Source organism: Leuciscus leuciscus (assembly GCF_965113295.1).
Source record: "Leuciscus leuciscus genome assembly, chromosome: 1".
In the NCBI taxonomy this organism is placed as follows: Eukaryota; Metazoa; Chordata; class Actinopteri; order Cypriniformes; family Leuciscidae; genus Leuciscus; species Leuciscus leuciscus.
In genome coordinates this window covers 23,491,259-23,513,111 of record NC_138725.1, presented here as the reverse complement: position 1 = coordinate 23,513,111, position 21,853 = coordinate 23,491,259, and the positions used below count along the sequence as shown (strand labels likewise).

The window sequence follows — 21,853 nt, the reverse complement described above, 5'->3', positions numbered from 1 at the left end:
TCACTCAGAGTAGCGGTTTTCCCGCGGCTCGTCAGGCCATAAGACATTATTAGTGTCCATAAGGAAGTTCAATCCATTGTTTATTGATAATCCATGTTATTGGGATGGGTGCTTAGATAATGTGCAAGTGCGATGTGTCATGATTATGTGAGGGGTTAGGGACCTTAACATGAGACACGGATGTTTTTAGTGCAAAAGACAGAAAGACACAATATGAATTGTCATTTTAGGCTAGGGGTGGGCGATATGGTAAAAATATCATATCACGATTTTTTTCAGGAAAATCACGATTAACGATTTTATCACGATTCTTTTTTATGTTGGTTTTACTATTTTGTGACTGAGCATTACAGCCAAACTAATGTCCACATTTTAAAAACAAAGCCTTAGGTAACAAAATATAAAATAAAAAAGAATGGCAGACGGGGCGAAGATAAAAAATATTTGTCATTATTTTCTTTGTTATTAAATATTAAGATCAAAGATACACATTACACACACAACTTAATATACAAATTAAATAAACAGTGCTTTGTTTTCAGCTACAGGTGTATTTAACAGTAGCATTGAAGAAAGTAATTAAATGCACAAATATGAAAATAAAACAAAACAAACTTCACTTTATAAATTATACATTGATACTTATTAAAGCTACTATTAAAGTTATCAGTCAAGAGCAGTGAGTGATTTCTTTGCATTTTGTTGTTTTATTAACAATAAAGGGATAGTTCTCCTAAAAATTCAAATTGTCATAATTTACTCTCTCAAGTTGTTTTAAACTCGAATAAGTTTCTTTCTTCTGTTGAAAATAAAAGTTATTTGGAAGAATGTGACTTCCATAGTATATGTTTCTCCTATGGAAGTCAATGGGGACCAGCTACTGTTTGTATAGCCACATTCTTCAAAATATTAATATTAGAAAAATATTAGAAAATATTACAAGGAAATTAATACAGGCTTGGAACAACATTACAGTGCGTAAATAATGAGATAATTTTTATTTTTGGGTGAACTATCCCTTTAAGGACAAACGGCAGCGTGTTTACTATTGCTACTGTCTCTTTAAAGGGATAGTTCACTTTGAAATTAATTTTTGATATGTTTTAGCTTACCTCAAGGGCATCCAAGATGTAGGTGTCTTTGTTTCCGCAGTAGTTTCAATTTTGATATTTTTAGGTCAAACTGTTCTTGTCTGTCAGTCATATAATGCAGGTCGATGGTCACTGTCTCAAAACACAAGCACAAAGTCCAAATTAAAACAATTCCCCGTCGTCCAAATGAAACAATTCCCCATCATAAGTACACATTGATGGCCTAAGACACGAAACGAGTGGTTTGTGTGAGAAAACGAACAGTATTTATATCGTTTTTATCTCTTGTAACCACAGCCACGTCCAAGTGATCTGAGGGCGCGGGCGCTTCGGTCTGCGCAAGCGCCGGAAAGCGCCAGAAGTGATCTCTCGCGCCTGTACGTCACTCATTGTTTACACAGAGATTTCGGAAGTGTTACCTTTCACTGTGAAGATCTAAACCTATTTAGATATACAGGAAATCGCAATGGAAGACGATTTCGATATATCAACAGACAACGTTGAATTTTTTTCACAACCATATTTATTTGAACCAGAATACACAGATCAAGAACTCAGAGCGATGGAGGAAGCATCCGCTGCAGCAGCACGTCTTCAAGCCTCAGAGAGACAGAGATCTCTTCAAAATTGGTGGTGTTCTTGTAGCAAGTGTTGTGAGATGCCAACAGAAGTGGAGAGCATATGTTGTCAGCTTTACAAATAGAAAGGACACATACAAAGACGTTGTTCACATACCTCCGTTGGATGCGAAAACATCATAGGCACAGCTGATGATGTCAGTACTAAGCGATCCACTCCTTGGTTTATAAAATCATCAGGGGAAAAATTATCGCTGCAGACCCTCCTCAACTTTAGTAAGTTTATGGGTGTGTTGATATCCAGCCGAAGAGCGATCAACCATAACTTCAAGAGAGAAGGCTCATAAATTGGGAATTCGTGAAAACACCACTCCCGGATGAGTTCGCGCGAGCATACGTAATTGTTTTCTTTTACGACGGTTGAAACATCCCGGATAAGCGCAAATTAGTACCATTTCTATTAGCCGTCTTACCTACAATCTCTGTTCTGTGTAAACAATGAGTGACGTACAGGCGCGAGAGATCACTTCCGGCGCTTGCGCAGACCGAAGCGCCCGCGCCCTCAGATCACTTGGACGTGGCTGTGGTTACAAGAGGTAAAAACGATATAAATACTGTTCGTTTTATCACACAAACCGCTCGTTTCGTGTCTTAGGCCATCAATGTGTACTTATGATGGGGAATTGTTTCATTTGGACGATGGGGAATTGTTTTAATTTGGACTCTGTGCTTGTGTTTTGAGACAGTGACCATCGACCTGCATTATATGACTGACAGACAAGAACGGTTTGACCTAAAAATATCAAAATTGAAACTACTGCGGAAACAAAGACACCTACATCTTGGATGCCTTTGAGGTAAGCTAAAACATATCAAAAATTAATTTCAAAGTGAACTATCCCTTTAAGAGCTGCACTCGACGCGTCTTTTATACACGCATTTGACAAGCAGATTTTCTCTCAATTTTCTCAAGTTTGCTTTCACTTTAGACATCACCGACCTTGTTTATGTAAACCTTGTGTGTATTTGACAGTATTAGCACAATAAGACTCGAAAGATAACTTAGTCCAGTATCCAGGCGCTGGTAGACAGGCTTTTAGTGCATGTGAGCTTCACATGTACGCGCTGAGAAACGCACACGTTAGAACAGCGCATCAGCACGCGAATTAAATGTTTAACCGACAAGGCATTAAAGCACATGCAAATTATGAACTTTTGTGAACTGTAGTGTCCCGTTCCGCTGCGTTAACATTTGATCTGAATATACGTCGTGTTGTTCAGTATGTTGGGACAAAGGCGCCAGAACAGCAACTGAGAATGCGCGATACTACGATATTTCTTCAAAAGCAGATCGTGGAGACATTTTAATCGTCCACGAAAATCGTCATATCGCACACCCCTATTTTAGGCGATCATTTATTTAGGTAAACCATTTTAAGTGCAATATTATAATAAAATGTATTTTACGCTGGATTTTTGAATGCTGAATAAGACAAAACATTTTAAAATGTACTTATTATTCAGTCCCATAAGTACATAAAAACAGTTATTCGTACATATCGCATTAATAACCTTATTAATATTGCAAGAGTAAATTAACTTCCATAAATTGCCATCAAAAACATGTTAAGGATATAAAGGATCTGCAATATATGGAATTTAATCTTCTCTTGTTTTGTCTTATTCAACATCCAATAAAAGGTACCAGACAAATACTTGTATTTATCCATTAAATAAGTTATTTTTGTTTTACCAGGTTCAGTTCAAACTGGGTTCAGAGATGACCAGTTCTGTGTGGGTTAAGATGGCAGTTCCTCTTCTTTCTTTCTTCTTTAACTACACATGTTTCTCTAATAAACAAATAAACTCTTCCAAACCTCAACAGTGAGTTCATCGCTCTGAAAATACTCCTGAAAATATGTAGTCACACTAGTTCCACATTGCTAAATTAAAACTAGACCAAAGGTTATTAAGACAGTTCTGGAAGCGCTAGAACTCAAAGCCAGAACACAAAGAGGACAAAAGACAAAGATTCATTACAATTTGTTTGTTAACAAGTAAAAGACATTGAAAGTATTAACAATGAATGAACCCATTAGGATTGAGTTATATTAGATTGATATTCCTCTGCTCATGTGGGTTTTGTATAATTATTTGCCTGATTTGTTCTTGTTCACAGAGGCATAAGGTTGACTGCAGTTCTCCTGAGCTCCAGCTTTTGCTCCTCTGATGGAAGCATAAGTCACTTTATCATCACAGCGAACCTGAATGAACATCACAGTTGTTTCAACCCACAATTATCACAGCATGTTGTTTGAGCTCAATTCATGAAGAACTGCATTTAATCACACAAATCAAGAAGAACTGCATATAAGAGGAAAATACAAACTATCATGTTGAGAGAAGCTGGACAACATCAAGGAAGTGTTCGCTCACCTTGTTCTTTTTGCCTCGTTTTTTACTGTACACAGCGACTTCAGTATAAGTCACATCATCTGTCTGCTCCTAAACATCAATGGAAATATGAAAAAATCAAGCTGTTAAATGCCATCCATCAGGTTCTGCAAATGTTCAGGTAATGTGTAAAACATGTGTCCTGGCAATTTCACATAAATGTTTTGTGAAACTCTATTATTCAGACATAACATTTGAATGGGCAGTTAGTAACAATAGCACAACACACTCAGGGTACGTTCACACGAAACCGATATGCTTAAAACGGAGACGTTTTTCCTGTGAGTTTTCCGTGTACAGACGACACCGTTGTCAAAACGATCCCCATTCACACGGATCCGCGGAAAAACTAAAAACGCTGTATTCTGCTGCCAGGCCACTAGATGGCGATGAAACACTATAGACTGAACACGTAATACGCATGTGCATGACCTCATCGTCTTCACAGATTCACGTTTTTGTTGTTTTACACAGAGACCGTTTTCAAAATCTTGCACTTTGAAACCTGTTTTCAAAACTTTGCGTTTTCAGGCCCCAAAACACAATTGTCGTGTAAATGAAAGGCCAAAATGCATAAAAGGTTTTAAGTTTTTGTCCCCTCAGACAAAGAACAGGTGAACACACACTCAGACTGACGAGGACTCATCAACGACTAAACAAGAGGGCGTGATCACGGGAAACTAGGAGGCAGGACAAGAGGAACACATATGGCCAACACAAATAGTGCTCAAATTGTGCTCAAACACAAGTTACACAACACAAACAGAGACACATTAAACTAAGACAAGACTGACACAACTGTCTGTTGAGAACCCTGACATATTATAATCTCAGTAATAAGAGTGTCATATTTCAGGGTCAGTCCTTATGAACATTAACCCCCTGGGGTCAGCGACACCAGCTCGCTTTTTTTCTTATCAGTTCAAAAGAGATTCAAAATAATGATCTTACAAACAAGTTTCACACATCAGTCGATCCTGTTAAGTGTGTATTATTTTTGTGTATAATCACAAAAAAAAAAAAGTGTTGTGCTTTTTGCCAAATAAATAAAAATAAACACGAAGCGAGTTCTGCCTTCTCTCTGTCAGTGAAGTCAATTCTGAAACGCGTCCGAAAATAAACTGTAACTCAGCGAATACTCAGTCAAACAGGCATACAGACACACAGGCATGAAGCTTGAATTCTCTTCTTTTAAATGAAGTATTTATAAAAAAATAAAAAAATATTCACAATTTATGTAATATGTATGAAAAGAGAGAGATGTCAGTCGTTCTCATCTCATCTCATTAAGTTTCAATGTGACCCCGCCCACGGAGAGCGCACGCTATTCAAAGGCGATCCATACAAACCTGTGAAACGCCCACATCAGCTGGATAACACACACCGCGAGTTAGAGCTTAAATCGGGCCCAAAAAATCAAGCCCGACCCAACCCGAGCCCAGGCACGTTGTGTCCGAGCCCGGCCCGACCCGACACGTTTACTGTAATTATGAGCCCGAGCCCGATTTAAACCCGACCATTTTTAATATGTGGGCCGTTATAACCAGGGGCGGCGGCAGAATTTTTTTAAGCAGGTGCTGCTGTGCTCATTTAGGCTACAGGGGGAGCTGCGCAGTTATATATATTATATAAATACTATTTAATAAATGAGCAAAAATTGGCCACTCAATATTCAATATTCAATTATTTTTATTATCACAATTAAAGTTTAAATTTTATTAAATTGAACAAGCACAACATTCAGCATTCAATCAAATATTCTTAAAGATTTATTATTATTAATAATGTTACTTCAACATATTGTTATTTCAACATAATATGTGTGAGCAACAAGCAAGATGTGCATTTGTAAATTCGGTGACAGCGTGTGTTACGAGTTTCAAATGGTGTGACCGCGGCGCGCCGGCGACTTCATGTCATGATTATAATGTCTGCTATATTGCTTTTTATGTATTAAATCCAGGCAAATGGTTGATGAAAAATGTATTAAAATTAAGATACAATTTATACTAAACGAAATTCACTTTAAAGAAAAGCTTTCTTCAAAACAAAACTTAACAAACTTGAAACTATGTGCTTATTTAATGGCTAAAACACGTAGGCTACTACAGACTCACTCAAAAAAAAATTTTTGTCTAAAAATAAGATTTATGTATTTGAATTGCATATCAAATTTCCATGCATTTGGATTACATAGTTTTAACATAAACCAATCAATAATCTGAATGTGATTCATATTTTTAAGTCATATCTAAATGAAGCAGATAAGATTTATGTAATTGTATTAATAAACTGAATGTGATTTATATTTGTCAGTCGTATGTAAATGAAACAGGTAAGATTTATGTAATAGTACACAGAAAAACGCCCATGTTAAATTAACACTGCTCAGTGTTCATATGTGTGCACACTACAGAGGTAAAGCGGTGTTGAAGTTAATGAGATAATTAAGTGATGATTGAGCATTAATTATGAACACCTGCTGGTAACAAGCAGAATCACTGAAGGAAAGAGAAACACAAGAACTACAACTGACTTCAGCCACAGCCTTAGATGAAATCAACTGAAGAGAAAAGAAGACATTAAATATGTGAAGATCTCAGCAGAGGAGGATTAAACAACTCCACAAACATAATTACCAGCTTCACTTATTACTAACCAGACTGACTTTATTTCATTTCCGTTTTAATGAAATCAATAGTTGTATTTTAAAGTCACCATGATGGTGGTTAGCGTTTGCTTTAGTTGGGCTCTTGACCCTTGACTCTTTAATATAACATTTTCTCTGGCTGCTATAATTATGCGTTTATAAAACACATTTGTTGCAGCGAAAAAGCCAAGAGAAAAAGAGATCAGGTGATGTTGGCTGTTTATTGATGAAGGTGTAATTATCTTATCTTTTTCAGTGTCTAATGCTTTGATTATTGGGCTTATGTAATTTTGTTTTATTTATTATAGTAGCTGTGTGACCTGACAGCATTAGATCCAACAGTTAATCAAATAATATAAAGAATTTTAAAAACATTTAGTGCAGTAAACTTTCTCTTCTACATTATTACTTTGACATCAAGAATCAGTGTATGACTCTCAACAATGGTGACAATCAATGAAATGCTTCATGCTGCAGTGCATGCTGGGTACCACCAATCAAAACTCACCCATATCTCCCAGCATGCATTGCGGCATTAATAAATTATGCATCAGGATTTTTTGTATCTTTTGTCACCATTGTTGAGATTCATATGCTGTTTCTTGATGTCTGTGTGAGTCTAAGTAATGCCATAGATGAAAGGTTTTTGTGCACTAACTATATAAAAAAAAAAAAAGTATATTGTTTGATAAACAACACTGTTAGATTTCATGCTGTAAAATAAAATGGCTTCTGTTATGAATAAAACAATATTAAAAAGCATTAGACACTGAACAAGATCAGCGAATGAGGCAATTACATGATGATGACTTTGTCGTCATCATCATCAATAAACAGCCAACATCACCTGATCTCTTTTTCTCTTGGCTTTTTTGCTGCAACAAACGTGTTTTATAAGCACGTAATTATAGCAGTCAGAGAAAATGTTATATTAAAGAGTCAATGGTCAAGAACCCAACTAAAGCAAACGCTAACCACCATCATGGTGACTTTAAAATACAACTATTGATTTAATTCAAACGGAAATGAAATAAAGTCAGTCTGGTTAGTAATAAGTGAAGCTGGTAATGCTGTTTGTGGAGTTGTTTAATCCTCCTCTGCTGAGATCTTCACAGATGTAATGTCTTCTTTTCTCTTCAGTTGATTTCATCTAAGGCTGTGGCTGAAGTCAGTTGTAGTTCTTGTGTTTCTCTTTCCTTCAGTGATTTTGCTTGTTAACAGCAGGTGTTCATAATTAATGCTAAATCATCACTTAATGATCTCATTAACTTCAACACCGCTTTAACTCTGTAGTGTGCACACATATGAACACTGAGCAGTGTTAATTTAACATGGGCGTTTTTCTGTGTACTATTACATAAATCTTACCTGTTTCATTTACATACGACTGACAAATATAAATCACATTCAGTTTATTAATACAATTACATAAATCTTATCTGTTTCATTTATGTATGACTTAAACATATGAATCACATTCAGGAGTATTGATTGGTTTATGTTAAAACTATGTAAACCAAATGCATGGGAATTTGTTATGCAATTCAAATACATAAATCTTATGTTTAGACACAAATTTTTTTTTGAGTGCTCTCTTTTTGTACAAATTGCAGCACATTCATTTAATTCTGAATTTTGCACATGTAAGTTGAAAGGCATTTGTTTGTGCATAGTAAAACATCTGTAACATTTATCAAGTTCATGTGCGTGCAATTATCTTAATGAATAGACCTAATGCGACAAGGAAGAAGCATGCAAACTGCGTTGTTTGTTTATTCAGAAATAGTTGAATGGATCGGAAAAGTAACAAAAGCGGATATTGAGGCCTGAGGCTGACTACTATAATAATTTCTGTCATGGCAAGACTGCTTGTCTGTTCATCGTCGAAGTCCCCGTTTTTTTTTTTTTTTTTTTTTTTGCTGTCATAGGCGAGCAGCGTGCGCATTTAATGCACGAGACAAAGCCAACACATTATGTTGTCACTCCCCACGACTAGTTTAAAATGTGTCCATACCTCCGATTTTCCTCCAAACTTGCTCAAAGTTAATTCTCCTGTTTTAATTTTTTTCTTTGCTTCTTCAAGATCCATGTCGCACTTAGAATAGCAACTTAGAATAGCAACAGAATAGCCTACTACAGCACCACAGCAGGTGTGATGCATCACGCGTGCAAGACTGCGAGTGCGAGTGGACGAGACGCTGCGCATTACACGTGACGTGCTTTATCAAGGGCCCGACCCGACCCGGCCCGAGGACAGTGGCGGGAAATATCGGCCGGGTCGGGTCGAGTCCGGGCTCGGGCTCGGGCAGAGAATTAAAGCTCTACCGCGAGTTCACTTTCAGACTCATGTACTTTACGACGCTGTGAGGAATAATACTATCTTAATAATAATCCTGGAAAATTTACCTCAGAAGTGCTGGAAGTTTCATTTCGAGGAGCAAACGGATCCGGCTGAGGAATAGGTCAGTTCTATTTGCTTTGTTCTAATCGCAAGTGCCTGTACGCAAAAATACTGTTTAAATATGAATCGCGTTTCTGTGTGTGAATGAATGAACAGCTTTTACCAAACTCTATTGCTATATTGAGATGAGTAAAATTCGACTACAAAATCGGATAGATTATAAAGTTTTTATTGTAAAATACTGCCACATCAAATAAGCTTATAATGTTGCCAATTTCTGCTCATATGAATTGAATTAAGTATGAGAAAATGTATACTTTAGTTTGTAGCACAAAGCAGATGGTCAGTCCTGCCATTTTGATTAAATTACTGGATTCTAATTTAGAAACACACTTCTGTCCATCTTGGACTGTGACACAAAGCAACTGGTGTCTGCCATTTGATTAAATTACTGCATTCTAATTTGCAAACAAATGCTCTTCTCTTCTTGGACTGTGGCACCAAGCAAATGGTGTCATTTGATTAAGTTACTGGAGTCTGATTCGGGATACACAGCTCTTTTCGTTCCTGAATAAACAAAGGAGCATCCTGTATTATTGATCTATGAGACATGTGACCAGGAAAGGCGCCGTTCTGGCTAGGAGATCCCGCTGGGGTCTCCCCTGGGGAATACTCATGATCTGACACCTCACAAGACGAACTTTGTGTAACCAGATGTTCAACTCCTATCCTGGTGTTAAACTCATCAGTTCCAGAGAACATGCACACACATACGCACACACATACGCACATACGATTCCTTTGAGGGGGAGGACAATAGTTCACACAGCAGCGTGAACTCCGAATGACCGTGCACCAAACACACACACACACACAGAGACCCTCAAACTCTCATCCCTGACCACGTGTGTTCCAATGACTCTTTTAAAATGTATAAAATGTATTCCTTGTTGTGTTTCATGGTCCCCATACCCAAATTACTATAACTATAAGCTTTATTGGTATGTAATAGGGGTGTAACGATTCATCGATTTATATTCCTACGATCCAACTGCATCGATCTGTGCTCGGCAAGTTGGCCTTCCGGACGACATATATCGATCTAACATCGTTTTAAAAGGTAATTAATCGATTGTATCGATACTAGGAAATAGCGCATTGGATTTAAGCACGTTAGACTTTATATGGATGTTTTTTCTTTGCATTTTTAATGATAAAGGCGTTAAACATTACTCGATTCAGTCTGCCTATCTGTGACGTCGTCGTCATGCCTAAGCCGCTTGTCCACCAGCGTCTCGATTTCTGACGCGACGCCAAAGCCCATTCATTTCCTATGGAACTACGTCAGGCAGCAAAAACGCCCCCGCAAAGCATGATGGGTCGCGTCGCGTCGATTTGGTCAACAGCGGCGCTGCAAAAAAGTATCTCGGTGGATACTTTATGCAAATGAGAGCGTCAAAACGCGGGGCAGCAGCCAATGGAAACTCGGCGGCGAGAATTTGTGTATGGGCGTTGCTATGGTTTCATATTTAAAGTACATTTTTCCCGGCGTGAAAAGCAGCGAAAACGTCACAGGCGTCGCATCGGAACAAAAATTGATCGGACGCTGGTGGACAAGCGGCCGCGCCAGCAGCAGCGCGACAACAGTCAAGCAGCGCAAAGTCTCTCACCTCAGAAAAACTGACTTTCCTGTCCTCTCAGCCGCTATACTGCAGTAGCGCGCACTCTTCAACTGCACGCGCAAATGCGGCGGCGCGCGCTGCATCACTTCACTAAAGTGCAAAAGACATACGAGAATGCAACGTCGTAAATTAGTAAGTTAAGAAATAAAAGTAAAATACCAATAAATTACGTTATTGGTACGTCATGTGTGTTGCTATTTATCAGGAGCAGTTTCCATGTTTCTTTACCAGTTCTTCTAGTATTGTGTTTCACCATGGTAGCCTAATTGTTGTTTGTTTCCATAACAAAATGCCACTTACTGGTTATTTTGTATATTTTTATATGACTGTGGTGGCTCATACCAAGATTGTATTAACAAAAACTAGTTTGGGACTGCTATTTAATAGCTTAACCTCGAAGTGTGTTTATCAGTATTTGACATATTCTTACTTTTTTTTTTTTTTTTTATGTTAAGTAAAGGGGGACAGAACTTGTGTGTCAACAATTTTTGTGTAAACAAATGTATTATAATAGGCTTATATAATTCCTAAAAAGGTGGGTCGCGGCTTGATGACCATGGGGAAATGTGGGTCCCATGGCCAAACTATTCAAAACATCATTCAGTGTTGTGATAATCGTAATTAATAATCACAATTACAATTTCAAGGGAATAATCGACAATTATCATTTTTGTCATAATCGTTCAGTCCTACTTATTAAAATAAAATGTGAATGCATTTTACATTAATTGTTGTTTACTTGTTTGTTTATATTCATAATTAATTGATACCTGATTCCCTTACAAGAATTTTTGGCTAAAAAGTCACTGAATCGATTTCAGGTCAATGAATCGTTTCGGATCGTATCGTTCTAAATGAACCAATATCATCCTTGAATCGTATCGACAACCATGAATCGCGAATCGAATCGAATCGTTGTTAAAACGAATCGTTACACCCCTAGTATGTAATCAATTTGATATGCGTGTAATCACGAAGCATCATGTATCTTCCTGTTATTAGCTCACAGAATTATCGTTCGTGGTATTGTTTTAATCAGAAGAACCCAATGGTGTCGAATCCGTAACACAAAGTTCAACATGATGCACTCTGTCATTAATATCAGTTTATAAATGTACTAGAAATAAGTTCTGTCTCCGCTAACATCATCCCAGGAGGCATGAACTTCGCGAACAAAGAAGTTTTACCGCCACGCGTCCTCCCAAATGATTGGCTCATACACATGAGGAGGCGTGACTTTAGGTCCTTCAAAACACAGAGCAAAACTCTGCTCTGGGCAGTTTACAGGCCAGAGAGCGATGTCCATTTTCTTCACAACCAACTCCCGCCGGAGTCCTTTGTTTGTTTTCTAATTTCTTAAATCTAAGTCTTTTCTTTTTATCTACCTCAGTTTGATATTTATCCGTCGTTCAGTGTATTCACGAACGAAACAAACTTAAGACTAAGCATCTTTTGTACACGCTGCAGTTGAGTTCTGCATCATCTACCTCAACCGGAAGAACGTGTGACATGTGGTCCCAGCATCCTTTTCAAACCAGCTGCGCAAAAGGGGTCACATCAAAGCAAGTAACCTTACAATCTTAATATCGCAAATCTGAAAGAAAATGCTGTTTTAAGGTTGTCAATAACTTCCTAGCCTTTGGGTCTCCTTTTAAAGTAACTGATTGAACTGTTTTGTCCTGAGAAGATTTCACTTTCACTTTCACTTTCTCTCTCTCTCTCTCTCTCTCTCTCTCTCTCTCTCTCTCTCTCTCTCCAATATTTCGTATGATCATCAACTTTGTATTGTTTGTTTAGTTATGCATATTTACTCCTGCGTGTTTTAAGTAGTATACGTAATCCTTAGTTTGTTTTATTAAACTCCATAATCTTTGAAATGAATCTGTCTCATTGTTCCATAAACTTGAAGTCCCTGAAGATGTCGATCTAAGCTAAAAGCTCTACTTGGTTTAACTATTGAGATATCTAAAGTGCCTTACATGAAAATATCATTCCTTGTGGCCACGGGAAGGTTATTGTCGCTGTTTACAGGCCGGTCAATTTTGATAAGAAAGTCTCGCATCCAGTTCGCTAAACGGACAGGTTGCGCAATAACTGAATTCGAATTACATGAAATTTACCCTGACAAGTGAAATAATTGTACCGACCTTTATGAATATTTACTACGAGCAATCGTGTTAATTATTCATATACGGTGAGGTTTAGACTATTCCCTATTTTGGGAATTTAATTTGTGTATGCAATATATATACATATTCATCTTCTTATGAATTTTACCATCATTTGAGTTACTAATTCCCTAAACAACTCATTGTTGCTACAAGTTTTTACAAAGAAAGATTACACTGGAAATATTGTTACAATTTCAATTGTTGTTGTAATTGTATAACCTTTTTAATAAAAAAGCATATATATATATATATATATATATATATATATATATATATATATATATATATATGTATAAGTGGTGGGCCGTTATCGGCGTTAACGTGCTGCGTTAACGCGAGACTCTTATCGGGCGATAAAAAAAATATCGCCGTTAATCTATTCTCCAAGTTGGGTTGGGAGCTGTCTCTATATACTACACAAGCTATGACGACGCAATCTACCCGCGGCCGCGAGGTACACCCGGCTGCAACGCATCATATTCGTCTTCATCTTAAGTAAACACGGCTGAAAGTGAAAGCTGGTGAAAAAGATCGGTGCAACATCCATTATTTGGACTTGGTTCGGATTTAAGCCGTCCGACGAGCAGCAGCAAACTATATACATGGATTTCTCGGCGACGTCATCACAGCATGCGCACGCAACCAGGAGGCAGAAAAGACCCGCGGCCTTCGTACAGGGGTAACGTTAAAGGGTTTAGGGTAGGCTAGTAGCATAGTGGTGGTGTTGTCGCTAAGTCAAAATGCTAATTATCATGTTAGACTAAGTTAGTAATGTAACAGCCAATGTTAGCAGTGCAGCATCTATAGAGCCCGAATTTGCTTTTATATAAGTTAACCTTGTTTACGTTACTTTACGACCTGCAACATTTCATGACTTCACACATGTACGTGGCGATAATATTAAAAAACGTACTCTCAGCAATGGTGAGATCTTGCCGGATCCCTACGCAATACATGATGATCTTTGGATTGTGGATGACAAGTGGCCAGCAATTGTATGGCCTGATATATATCATTATTTTATTCGAAATCCATGTAACGTTATACACTACTGTTCAAAAGTTTGGGGTTGGTAAGATTTTTATGTTTTTGAAAGCAGTCTCTTGTGCTCAAAAATTCTGTAAAACAGGAATATTATGAAATATTATTGGAACATACATTTTAAAATGCATTCAAAAAGAAAATGTGTAATTTAGTAAAGCTGAATTTTCAGCATCATTACTCCAGTCTTCAGTGTCACATGATCCTTCACAAATCATTCTAATATGATGATTTGATGCTCAAGAAACATTTCTGATAATTATCAATGTTGAAAACAGTTGTGCTGCTGCTTATTTTGTGACATATTTTATTTAGGATTCTTTGATGAATAGAAAATTCAAAATAACAGCATTTATTTGAATGTTATCTTGTAGTATACTACACACTTGGTATACTAAATGTCAAATTTGCGATCTAAATAGCTGTTTGAATAAATAAACATGTATTTTTTTCACTGTTCATAACTGGTTGAGCAGTTAAACTCTAGTATGTGCTCATGACAGCACATAATCCATCGTCAAATCTTTGATTTACAGTAAGTAACGTTATGTGTGCAGTCATGAAATGTTGCAGGTCGTAAAGTAACGTAAACAAGGTTAACTTATATAAAAGCAAATTCGGGCTCTATAGATGCTGCACTGCTAACATTGACTATTACATTACTAACTTAGTCTAACATGATAATTCATACATGCATCACAGTATGTCCGGATTTTGATTCGTAAACAGTTGGACTTTTTACATAATGTTATATTAATATGAAACACAAACAAACAGATCCAACTCTGAAATTGCAGTTTATTATTGAGTCAACAAAAAATTACAAACAATGCGAAATCTACGTTAATTACAATGTTATTTTATTCTTTTATTACAGAACTCGGCATAACAGATAGCGTTTTTTTGCCTCCTGGATGCGCGCGCATCCGGTATTGTTTGTATACAAGAAACCCGTGTATAGACAGAGTTTGTGGGGTAACAGTTCGGTAAGTTAACACACGACTAATCCGTTCTACCACTTCAAATTCAAAACGAAACATATCACTGAATACCAGCGCGCGCGTATTATTCCCAATATATCTTAGTGGTGTAGCACATAATCTCTGTCTGCGCCCGATTTTAAGAATCGTTGTTGTGTTTCTTTTAAACTGAAAAGACATCAGTTAGACAATATTCTAATTTTACATTTGAGGGTTCATAAGCTCCAATCCATAATAAACATTAGACCTATTTAAGTCTCTGCAGCTAGTGTAGGCTACTTAAATTTTATTTATCTGCAAAATTATGTTGTATACTTACAGTTTTGCACAATATATGTTCTCAAAACTACATACACCCTTAAAAAAAAAAAAAAAAAACATTTAGCAGTTGTTTAGCAGGGTCTGTGTCAGGGGCGTGTCTAGAAGGGGGGCACGGGGTGGCACCGGCCCCCCCTGTAATATGATTGGCCCCCCCTGGTGCCCCCCCCCAACATCATTGGGCTAGATTTACTGTCAACATGACAATGCCCAACGCCATTGGATCAGAGCGCTGTCAATCACTGCTTGATTTGCGATTCGCAAAGCAGAATCACTGGTCCGCGTTTTTCAAACAGGAGAGAGAGACACCTCGACACATCACTGTTTATGGTAACTTATACACACTCAATTACAGTATATATTTTGAAATATCGCACCGTATGTTAGTGTGCAAGGACCTTAACGTTAGATTAGCTAACGTAACTTTGTCAGACTAACGTTACTGAATAGAGAGGACTTGTCAGTGTTATTCAGCGGCAGCGCACTCCACCACATAAATATAAAAGACATATACTACTTTATGTTGTTTTAAAGACTAAAGGCACAATAATATTTGTGGCATGGTAAACATTAAAATGTGAGAATGTTAACTAACACCATAACTACATGCAACTCTGTGTAATTTCGATACTTAATGTTTTTTGGGGTTGTTTTTTTTTGGCAGAATTGGGGGGAGTTGAGAATGAAAAGAGGACAGAGTCTTTTTTTTTGTTTTTTATTTATTAGAACAAAACTGTGTGGTCCAAAACATGCAGTGCCACATTGAATACCATCTATATTAGGGCGCAGGGCATTGCAAATATTTTTGAAATCGTGCTTAATGTTTTCTAAACAAGTATTTATTTCCAGTTGAATTTTCTTATTTCCCATGGCCCCCCCCTCACTGGTTCTTGGTACCCCCTGTGCCCCCCCATTTATACAATCCTGGAATCGCCCCTGGTCTGTGTAACCTGTTCTGAAATGGTTTTATTATAATATATATCGTTATCGCAAGAGGCTGCAATTTATATCACAATATGGATTTTAGGCCATATCTCCCATCCCTAATTGATAGCCTATAGTAGTTGATCATAACATAGGCCTACCTAATGTTGCCTACGGACGGTAAAAGTACAGTAGTAACCTTTTACAGTCTATGAGTAGAACGGCTTTCTCAAGCAGTTTGTGATGCATTTTGGAAACAGGAGATGAGCCCCTGGTCTAATGCGCCACCTGGCTTGAGAAACCCGTTCTCAAAGACTTACTTTTATAGTCATTATTTGGGTAGCACACATATTCTGAATGCCTTCGGCAGAATTCAAATGAGCCATTTTAATCTAGATTAAAAAAATGTATCTATGCCCACCTCTAGTATATATATATATATATATATATATATATATATATACAGGGATAGATGTAAACAAAATCTTAAAAGGTCAATTTAAGCCTTCTCTTTAAATAATTTTATTGTGTTTTATTAGTGACACATTTGGGTAGAGAATATATTCCAAATCTGAAAATACAGTGAGAACAATTAACTGCACTATTACTAGAAATGTTTACCTTGGATATTATACAATTTGCAAGCACAATTTGTGGAAAAAAACAACAACAACTGTGAACCAATTATATATATATATATATATATTAGGGGTGTAACGATACGCGTATTCGTATCGAACCGTTCGGTACGAGGCTTTCGGTTCGGTTTTCGGTACGCATTAAGTTGGACCATTTTTTCTGCCGACCAAAATTTCGTTATTTCAAATGAAGGCGCGTCGCGGGTGGCAAGCGCGCTCATGGAGGCTGGCGCGACCACAACATCAACTGGCAAATGCAATGTAAGGAACGAAACTGAGCTACTTTTATTGTGTTTGTGTGGACCGTTTATCAGTTTTGACCTGTGAAGCGAGACTCGCGAGCCCTATGCGCGAGCCTGATCAAGAAACACCACACAGCGCTAAGAGATCCAGACCAGTAAAGAAAGCATTTGAATTTCAAATGCTTTTTGAATTCACCACTGAAGTAATAACATCGCTGCGAGATCTAGTGAGAAACATGCACATTTCTCTGTTATTAACGGATCAAACAGCGCTGACGTGGAAACCAGGAAGAAACATCGCCATGAATGAACTGGCCGGTGTCCACAGATCAGCAACATTCACCGTGGAATGGATTTGCTGTAATAACACTTAACTGCAAGGTATGGAAGTTTGTCAGGAATAGTAGGCTATAATGCTTTCAAGTAACATTACGTCGGTTTTATTTTGACATTATGAATACAATTGCTGCCCTCAAATGTTAATCTGAACTAAAATAAACCTTTGTTTATAACTAGCCTACTACTACAATATTACATTTCATTTTTTTTGTCCAAGGAGCTGTTTTGTATATGCTCATAAGAAGAGTCAAGTATAGCTCCATTATTGCTCAGTAAAAAAAGCAACAAAAATAAAAAAATAAAAAAATCATACTTTATGATGTTCGTTTCATTAAATAAAAAAAATAATAAAAAAATTAATTCAAGGAAATTTCTCTGGCATTTATTTTTGCTGTATGGAAAACGTACCGAACCGAACCGTACCGAACCGTGACACAAGTGTATCGTATCGAACCGAACCGTGAATTTTGTGAACCGTTACACCCCTAATATATATATATATATATATATATATATATATATATATATATATATATATGTATATTGTCCTTGCATTCTTTCTTGTGGCTCAGTCACACACCTGAATGAAAGGCTCATTAAGTATGCAGCCTCATTATGCGGGCCCATTGTCTCCTCAGGTGTGAATCACGCCCACTCGCATATTGCCTTTCCAAACAAAAAGTGTCTTACAAAATTTAAATCAATGTATTGTTTTATGTGAATGATTAGGCAGAATGATTTTCACATAATTTTGAAGAAAAAACTCTAGGCGACAAAATGCATTATTCAGAAGTCTTGTGGACACATATTTAGTATGTGTTTTGTGGCCTTATTTCAGAAACTTTCATTTTTTGTTTTTTCAATAACCATGCATAAACATTATTTTCTCAAAAATACAAACATGTACATGTTAATCACATATTATGGTAGCCCTGTTTGTGCTAAATAGAGTGTAATTATACCTTTGCCATTAATATGTTTACAAGCAACTGAAAAAAGCCCAAATGTCAGGGCATGTCAGAACATCTCAAGGACCCCAAAAACACCTTAGACCCCAGAGGGTTAATAACTCATGGATCAGCCTGCAATACTTACCACAGAGTCACCAGTCCCTCTTCTGTTGCCTGAAACATAATGTCACGGGAAAGTTTATGATCAAACACACACACACAGTCTCTAATACAGATGACAATCAGTTTTTAAAAGAGTCTAGAAGAATCTAGTGCTGTAGAATAGAAACATTATTTTTGTTAACTCGTTGATTTCTCTTCACTTTTAGAGAAAGAAATTTGTCTAAATTACATATTTGTTTTATCAGATGTTTTTGTCTGTTGTTACAAAATATGAAAAACTCACCTGCTCTTTTTTTACGAATCACCCAGAGAATAAGAGCCAGAAGGAGAAGAGCGAATGAAGCGGCAACAACAATCACAGTCACTGAGAGAGAGAGTATAGAGAGACATCATTAGCAGGACTATACTACTGTGTTTAACCAAATACATAAAAATGGCACATTTAATAGAATAATTATCCTTATTTACCATGTAAATTGACACTTGTGATGATGATTTTAAAATGGAATTATAAAGTGATGTAGATTACAAATGAAACATGGCTTGAGTCAAAATCTGTGATCGGCTGCTCGAACAACGAGTCGGTCAAATGAGGATGATGTTCATACACACCTGGATTCAGAGAGTTTGCTGTGGTGTCTGGAGTAAGTGTTGTTGTTGTAGTTGATGTTACTGTTAAAAACAAAATGGAAATAGAAATATGTAATATTTTAATGCATGAACACAATATCAAGGCATTTATTTTACAAACTGCTGTAGTCCAGAGCTACAGTATCAGTGCTGAAAGCTGCTCACACTAACATGGGATGAGTTATGCTGGGTACACACCAAAATACTTTTTACATCTTATAAGATTTTCCAAATGTGATAGACCACAAACATGAGGACAAAAAATCCTAGATTTAACTGTTTTGCTCCTATAGTGTGTGGTGTGGCATGATGTGACAAAGACAGCACACCACACACAAACGGATTTTCAACCAGAGTCTCGACTGTGAACACAGGAAATCTCGCAAAATCTCGCGAGACTTCAGAATAAGCATGGCGGACGATATGCAGGAAGAAATTGTGATGATAGTGTTTGGAAAGGTTTTACACGTTGTATAAACATTCGTGCTGTTGCCACAAATCAACAAGCTGATCCTCCATCTCTGCTGTCCACATCAATTTCACTTTGTGCTGCTGTGCCATGACTGCGTTTGTTATGCTTCCTTTGCGTTTGTCCTCGGGGTTCCCCCCACACATCAGGATTTCTGATCGTAAATATTAAACATGTTGAATATTTACGATTCGCGATCGGGGCGGCTCCGACGTTCTTCCGATCAGGTTCGGACACTCTTAACACACCTCACACCATGGGAAAATCTGATAAGATAATCTGTAGAACCATCAAGATAATCGGGACACAGCTAGGATTGTCAGAAGGGGGGAAATCGGCCCAAAATCAGCCCGATTATCTTTTGGTGTGTACCCAGCATTATGTTCAAAATATCAGAGATCGTTGTTTCCCCGCCTCTTCAGACTCGACGCTCACACGGGTTGCCAGTTTGAGGACACGTAACAGAACGAGTGTAATTGACAATGAAAGCTGAGGAGACTTACACAATGTAAGTTGATTTATTCGCGTTTTAATATACTCTCTTTCATTGGGCCCTATCTTGCACCCAGCGCAATTGACTTTGTACACCGACACATGTATCATTCCTATTTTGCACCCGCGCACAGCGGACTTTTCCCTCCACAGACGCACGTCGGTTAACTAAGAAATACACTTGCGCTCCCGGGGGCGGTGCAGCGCAAAGAGGAGGCGTGTTCCGGCGCAAACGTTCCCTCATGCTATTTTGCAGGTTTAGAAAACAATTCCGCCACTGACCGAAAAAAAAATTGTTTAAAGTCAGTGGCGCGTTGCGCATGTTATTCATATGCTATTTTAAGGGCGCATGCTTGGCCATAATCAATGTAGCGTGTGCACAACGCGCATACACTTTGATTCTCTCATCTACACAGAAGCAGCAGTTTTCATTTTTGCAAATCATACATTATTACGATAGATAGATAGATAGATAGATAGATAGATAGATAGATAGATAGATAGTTTATTATAAAAGCATACATCTAGCTTACACATTTACCCAAATTATCATACGCCTGTTTAACCGAAGTTAATTTGGGTGGGTTTCTCCATCCCCAATGTCACTTCTCTGTGTTTTACGGCCCTGACGAGAACGTCGGTCTCCTCGGCTGTGAACCGCTGCTGGCGCGCGTCTGGCAAATCCTCTGTTATAATAGGAATCCACTATAGAACAAGCGCGCCTGCTCTTAAAGGGAATGTGAGATGACGCTCTGATTGGTTTATTTCACGTTACGCCCAAACCACACCTATGAATAATGAAGCTACTTCAGACCAACCCCTTTTAGATTTGCGTCGGGCGCAAGAGTAATTTATCCCGCTGGTATAATAGCAACAGCGCCGAGACCCGCCCACAAAGTTACTTGCGTTTCACGCTTGATACTTGCGTTTCAGATCGTTAAAATAGGGCCCATAGAGATGTTTAGATGGATATCAAGGCTTTTTAGGTTGTGTAGAATCTGCAATCTCTGACCCAGTTTGTTTGCCCGTTTCCGAGGCTACAATACACTGTGTTTCCTGCTATCTGGCATCCCGGGGTGTCGAAATACTATTGGCTGAACTGGCAGTGGGCGGAGTCACACAGACCAAAACAAAAACCGACTGACAACACGGAAAGTGAGAGGATCAGAAAAACTCCATGAGTCGGTCAAATGAGGATGATGTTCACACACACCTGGATTCAGAGAGTTTGCTGTGGTATCTGAAGTCAGTGTTGTTGCTGTAGTTGATATTACAACTTTTAAAAACAAGTTTTATAAAATTTTAAATTTTAAAATTTTAAAATTAAATCTTTTAAAATGTATTTCATATTTTAATGAATGAACACAATGTCAAGGCATTTCTTACAAACTGCTGTAGTCTAGAGAAGCTCATCAGTGTGACGCTCAGTTCTGGTGCTTGAGCCGCTCACATGAACATGGGATGAGTTGTGTTTAATAAATCCTCACTATGATTTTATTAATTTATCATGTGAGTGGAGTGAGTTACACTAGCTGTATATTATGATTATTTTGCATCAGACAACAGACTGTACAAGACCGGTCATATGTATCAAAACTCACTGACAAATCAAGAGCTTTTTTTGATGATAATATGTGTGATGATAAAGCAGTCTGTGAGAGCCAGTGCAAACCACTGAAG

The 21,853-nt window shown here is 37.6% G+C and overlaps 1 protein-coding gene across 1 annotated transcript in view; it reads right to left on the bottom strand.

The window, feature by feature from the left end:
- Positions 1-3,816: 3,816 nt before the first annotated feature.
- LOC309498939 (uncharacterized protein) overlaps positions 3,817-21,853 on the bottom strand; it is a 259,849-nt gene continuing 241,812 nt past the window's right edge. The window contains exons 7-12 of the mRNA XM_082169924.1: positions 21,387-21,449; positions 19,195-19,254; positions 18,866-18,946; positions 18,605-18,633; positions 4,106-4,174; positions 3,817-3,933 (exon numbers count right to left, since the gene is read on the bottom strand). Coding sequence (XP_082026050.1) covers positions 3,820-3,933; positions 4,106-4,174; positions 18,605-18,633; positions 18,866-18,946; positions 19,195-19,254; positions 21,387-21,449 — 416 coding nt within the window. The 3' untranslated portion in view covers positions 3,817-3,819. The remainder of the gene's footprint in view (positions 3,934-4,105; positions 4,175-18,604; positions 18,634-18,865; positions 18,947-19,194; positions 19,255-21,386; positions 21,450-21,853) is intronic.